This window comes from the organism of the source record quoted next, unplaced genomic scaffold, assembly GCF_019419815.1.
Source record: "Pyrus x bretschneideri cultivar Hongxiangsu unplaced genomic scaffold, Pyrus_bretschneideri_v1 Contig8, whole genome shotgun sequence".
Lineage (NCBI taxonomy): Eukaryota > Viridiplantae > Streptophyta > Magnoliopsida > Rosales > Rosaceae > Pyrus > Pyrus x bretschneideri.
Window position 1 is genome coordinate 3,509,720 of NW_025999820.1, and position 5,712 is coordinate 3,515,431.

At 33.6% G+C, this 5,712-nt stretch overlaps 1 protein-coding gene across 1 annotated transcript; it reads left to right on the plus strand.

Moving 5' to 3' along the window:
* The first annotated feature begins 235 nt into the window (after nt 1–235).
* LOC103952654 lies at nt 236–4,499 on the plus strand. Its single transcript, XM_009364303.3, has 9 exons — nt 236–580; nt 899–1,089; nt 1,727–2,002; nt 2,115–2,173; nt 2,590–2,626; nt 2,715–2,786; nt 2,901–3,051; nt 3,158–3,325; nt 3,892–4,499. Exons 1-9 carry the CDS (start codon nt 404–406, stop codon nt 4,252–4,254), a joined length of 1,494 nt encoding a protein of 497 aa, XP_009362578.2. The 5' UTR covers nt 236–403; the 3' UTR covers nt 4,255–4,499.
* The last annotated feature ends 1,213 nt before the right edge of the window (nt 4,500–5,712 follow it).

The window sequence follows — 5,712 nt, forward strand, 5'->3', positions numbered from 1 at the left end:
CACGTACACACATAACGCTGATGACATGCATATGGAAAAAGCAACTCCCTCCCTTTGCGTAAAGAGAGGCTTAGGCAGAAAGCTAGACAGGAAATTTGAAGAATAAGCACTATAAAAATGGTCAAATTTATGAACTTTAGAGGAGCTTAAATATCGCCCCCTGATTCGTTACCCCCTCCTCTTCCTAATACATTTGTTCCTTTTCCGCAAAAACCAGAGCCACAAGCTATTCTTACCTTACTCTCTAAGTCACACCTGCATAATCTAACCCTTCAACCTTCTAAAAGCCAGCAAAAAGATTAAATTCCATAAGAGGCCTGCAAAAGGGTATTGTGTTTCTTTAATTAATTTGATCATCTTGCACCAAATCTTATTAGAGCACCTGCAGGTTATTTATTTTGTCATGGCTATCTCGAACGGGGTTCTTGTACCCTTCATCGTCTTCTTGGTTTCAACGTTTGTGTTTTCCCCGGCTAGGGTGGTGTTTGGGGAGCAGAGTGGCTTGAACAGACCCGATCCCTTGCGCCACTTAAAATCCTACAATGGAGGCTACGACGTCACAAATAAACATTACTGGGCTGTAAGTTCCAATCCCTCATTTACTACATGTATTAAAAATTGCAATCGAATGGGTATTATATAGATTAGAGAAAGATCACAATCTAGCATGTATATGATTAGTAGATTAACAATATGGTAACACAATTATATGTAAAAAATTTAAGAAGATTACAGTTAATTCCTTATATACGCATATGATCTTAATTTGACCATTCATGTACAATTTGGTGACTTTGAAAACGAAAAATAAAAATAATCAAGGTTAAAGAAAAACCTAAGAGAGAAAATTTGTAATGAAATGGAATTTCTTATTTTGTGTTTCTCTCATATTTTCCAGTCTACGGCATTTACAGGAGTCCATGGGTACGTGATTGCAGGAGTTTGGTTGCTGTGTGGCCTGGTATTTACGATTTGCATAGCCTTCTTGAAGAAGCCGAGCATTAGGAGCACTTGCCCCATTAAACACTTCTTGGACCGTAACTTCATCTTAATGTTCATACTCCTCCTCCTCTTTACAATTCTAGCCATGTAAGTGCATCTCAATCGATGTGAATTTCATTTCATGCATGAAAGGGTTCCAATGGAAAAAGATAGAGAAAACGAACTTCCTTAGGTTCGATGGCTTCTAACTAACAACTGCCCAATGGGCTAGGATTAGAACAAGTCAATAGTTGGAAAGCTAGGATTAGGACAAGTCGATAATTCGATAGCTTCTAACTAACAACTGCCTAATGGGCTAATTGGTTCAGTATATTTTGCAGGAATCGGCTTTCTTGTAATTATTTATATATTTAGTATTTGTTAATTATTTTATTCAAGACTCCAAGTCGGAATCTCTCACTTAGTAGTTTAAATTAATTCGAATAAGAAAATATGTTAGGTGTTAGCCTAGCTAGGGGTTCGATATTTGATGAGGAGGGCTTTGCCTAACCTGAAAATAATAATTAAGCTATATATTGGGTTGGATATAGACCTAGCTCGGGCATAACTTACCAAAATTATTGGGAAGATAAAAATCACTATACCGAATTGGTGATTCTAGAATTGACTTCAATTTTTTTTTTTTTTTAGCAAAACTAGTACGTACGATAGGTGATCATTTTCCTCTACTTATTCATTGATGACTTCTAAGTTCTAACATCTATTTGGTTTTTTCAAATTGAAGAGCGGCATCAAGCTTGGTGCTGGTAGAAAATGAAAGATCAATGAAGAGAACAGAAAAAGTGAAGGGAGCCCTCATCGGGGTGGCTCAAAATGCTCGACGAACCATCCGAAAAGTAACAACCGCAATGGGAAATATGCAGTACCTTTTGCTGCCTTATGATCCAGCCTTGGCAAGCAGTTTGAATGTCACATCCCGTCAGCTTGGAAAAGACTCGCAAGATATTCAACGTTTTGTTGATAAAAATGGGCATACAATTGAGCGGATTATTCAAACCCCGTAAGCAATATTTTCTGTTAGTAATTAAATATGTTAGTAATTTTATTTTTTGTTACAAAATATGTTAGTAATTTTGTTGCTAGGATAATTGATTTCCTTCTGTGTATTGTAGGTATGTTGCTCATATTGTGGTTGTAGCAGTCAACTTGGTCTTATTGGTCGCTGCAACTGGTAAATTTTCTTTGTTGTGAAGTGATGCTGGGATTAGTCATGTGACCAAGTTACTTCTAATTTACAGATATCAAACGTTTAAACAAGAACATATAACACATTTGTTTGCCAAATATAGAATAAGAACAACATATTATGATAGAATCAACTTGATCAGTGATTTAGACTCAGTTTGGCAGCTGACTCACAATTTTTATGATTCGGACAAATAAGAAAGTGGAATTATTGGAGAGGATTTTTGAAAAACACTGAAATAGTAGTGATCAAATAATTCTAAAGTATCATTCATATGTTATTTTGCTTTTATAAAAGATTTTTGTGTGCGGTGCTTAACATATCTTATAGCCAATATATGAACAAACATGTACCTAAAATGTAACTTACTTAGACTAATGAACTGCTGCTTTGGTCATCAGTTCTGCTGTTGCTGCATTGGTACCCAGGACTTGTAATGTAAGATTTCTTTTCAGCCTTGGTCTTGCTTTTCTGCTTTCTTTATTAAACTAAACTATATATGTGACTTTAACTTCTTTCATTTCAGTGTAATCTTTTTGTGTTGGATATTAACAACTCTAATTTGGGTCTTAACCGGCTTTGATTTCTTTCTTCAAAAGTGAGTAAAATTTAATTTTCCCTTTCCATTACCAATGGTACTAGTAAGAAGAAATTTGTTTCGTATTAATGCGTTTAGGGTTTCTACAATTTTAATCTGTTGCTAAATGTGCAGTTTTGCAAAAGATACATGTTCAGCTTTTGAGGGTTTTGAACACAACAGCCACAACAGTAGTCTAAGCTCCATTCTTCCATGCTTAGATGCTACACGCTCAGAGAAGTTGATGGGTCAAATTGGCTACACCATACACACTTTCATAAATAAGGTATTATATGTCAATACATTTAGATATTTATAATCAACATATTAATAAGGGATTAATAAGATTATGTTCTAATGAAATCTGAGTATATGATCTCTTGATGATGCAGTTGAATTCTAAAGTGACAGAAATTGCTAAGACGCTTGGAGTAAACGAAGAAAATGATGATTCAGTTGGATTTCTACGTATATGCAATCCTTTCTCCGGACCACCTAACTACACCTACGTACCACAAAGTTGCTCAAACAGTGGCATTCCAGTTGGAAAGTTACCAGAAGTAAGTAAATTATAGGGTCAGTTTCTGAAAAATTTAGGACTCATTTGGTAAACTTTTCCTTTAAATGTTTGTTACAAATAAAGAAGCAATAGTTGGAAGAAAAGTGAGAATTAAGGAGGAGAGTGCATGAAACAAACCTTGAAAATGAAAGCAGCGTTTTAGTCTTTTGTTTCAATTTTATGTATCAAATAAAATAAAATACTACAAACTAAAAACCAAAAAAAGAAAAAGTTACTAAACGGCCTTAGAAAACTAATTGAGCTATGTTAATTAAGGCTAAAGATCACGGTTAAAATTGAGTTTACACATGAGTGGAACACAAGAGTACAATAAGATTTAGAATCACATCTCGACTCATAGATCGACTTCATCTTGGCCATTTAAAGTTCAACATTCAAAATTTTATAAAACTCAAATTGATAAATAGTGATTCTCGCTACCTAATAAGGTCAAAAGTAATAAATTATGAATTGATAGTATAAAAACGTTTCTTAAATTGTTGAATGCTATAGTTTTTAGCGAGTGCAAAAGCTTATTATCTTGATTGAAAATTCATGTTCATGCAGGCCATTTCAGGAATCACATGTTACCAAAACATGGAAAATTGCAAAAGAAGTGGAAAACTTGTTTCCCAGGACAACTACAACATGGCCTGGGCTTTCAGCCACTCTATTCAACATTTTCTAGATATATATCCAACTCTGCAGAGCTTATCAGATTGCACCTTCGTTAAGGATGGAATTTCCGATGTCGTTTCGCATCAATGCAAGCCATTTAAGAATTCACTGAAAATACTATGGGTCTCCATGCTATCCCTAGCCATTTCCATGGTGTTTTTAGTACTAATTTTGGTCATCAAAGTTTTTCAAGATAGGGGAAGATGTTTCACTAAATTTGCCATCATCCCTTGCTTGCCAGTGACTCCATAGCTAGGAAAGTTAAAATTCAATTGGGGAAGAACAAAACAAAACCAAGAAACAAAGAAGTAGGAAAGTCAATTATATATACATTCTTTCTCCTCTTTTCTTTTATGTAAATTCCAATTGGAAAGTAAAAAAATGTACTTCATTGTTGTCGTAAGACATTTGGTTAATCCATGGAAATGAAAATGTATATACAAAAAGTACTTAGCTGTATCTTTTTCTCTCTTTGAGAATTGAAATTTATGCACAGAACTAAGCGCAATAGTGTTCTATGATTCATACAATCGATCACACTTGGTGGGAAAAGACTTTATTGTTGTTGTTGTTTGAGAATCGAAATTTATCAATTGAAGTGTACACCATAAAGAAGGGATCTACACACCCATACCTCTCCAAACACCCTTTGCTAATTTTTGTCTATTGATATTTTTCAATTAATTCGATCCGATTACCGAAAATAGAAAGATATGTGAATAGCACCACCCTTTCTTCTTTGTCATCAAAGCTTTGCAAATGCAAATAATTAGTTACTCCCCAAGTCAAAAAGGAAAATTTGTGGTGGCTACCTAAACCAGACGTTTGGAATAAGTAGAATTTGGGACAAACGGATTAATATCTTGTAAGTATGAGAATATTAACAATAATGGGGTTAATGTTGCGATATGTGGTCGAGTTTGAGGGACTATAGAAACTAAAATTTAAGTTGGAACAAATAAAATGAATACAATAAATTTGATCATGTAACATGGTAGATAAGGAGGGATTTTTCAATGTTGCTAGAATACAAAGCGGAATATCACGTGTCATTATACAATTGGATTTTTATTTTTATTTTTTCAAGTGTTCTTCTAATTCTACAGACATATAATGTTATGCTCCGTGTTCCCTAATAAAACTAGTAGGACGTTTTATATCTAAGGGGCTACACTATATTAATTACCACTAGATTGAAAAGCCTTTACATAAGATTGATGTATTATTACTACTTAGTATTACAATTTAGTAATATTCCTCTTCGCTTGTAAGTGAGAGGTATTCGATTCAATTCTTGCCAACAACAAATTAAAACTACATTATTGCTAGGTTGTTGTGAGGATAAGTTCACATCATCCCTTTAATGTAAATAATATCGTTTATTAAAAAAAATATTAATGTATTATTTTATATATTATTTTTTCGTTTTCTTATTGACATTCTAGGAATTATTGTTCTGTATTTTATTTAATTTTTCTCTCAATTTTGTAGCTTATGCATACTTGGGATTGGGATTGGGATTGGGAAAGTTAAGAGTTAATAATTGCAGAATCTCTTGGCAAAATTTTAGTTTTAATATTTTTTATGTTAGTTAGTTAATTAAAATAAGATAGGAAAGAGATAGACACATCAAAAGACACATTAAAATAAGATGGTAATATTCCTCTTCGCTTGTAAGTGAGAGGTATTCGATTCAATTCTTGCCAACAA

Excerpts from the sequence above, each read along its gene's own strand:
- LOC103952654 (XM_009364303.3), top strand. The coding sequence starts at position 404 with ATGGCTATCTCGAACGGGGTTCTTGTACCCTTCATCGTCTTCTTGGTT. Across the intron at positions 581-898 it reads CAAATAAACATTACTGGGCT|TCTACGGCATTTACAGGAGT; the intron begins GTAAGTTCCAAT and ends CATATTTTCCAG. Across the intron at positions 2,627-2,714 it reads TGGTACCCAGGACTTGTAAT|TGTAATCTTTTTGTGTTGGA; the intron begins GTAAGATTTCTT and ends CTTTCATTTCAG.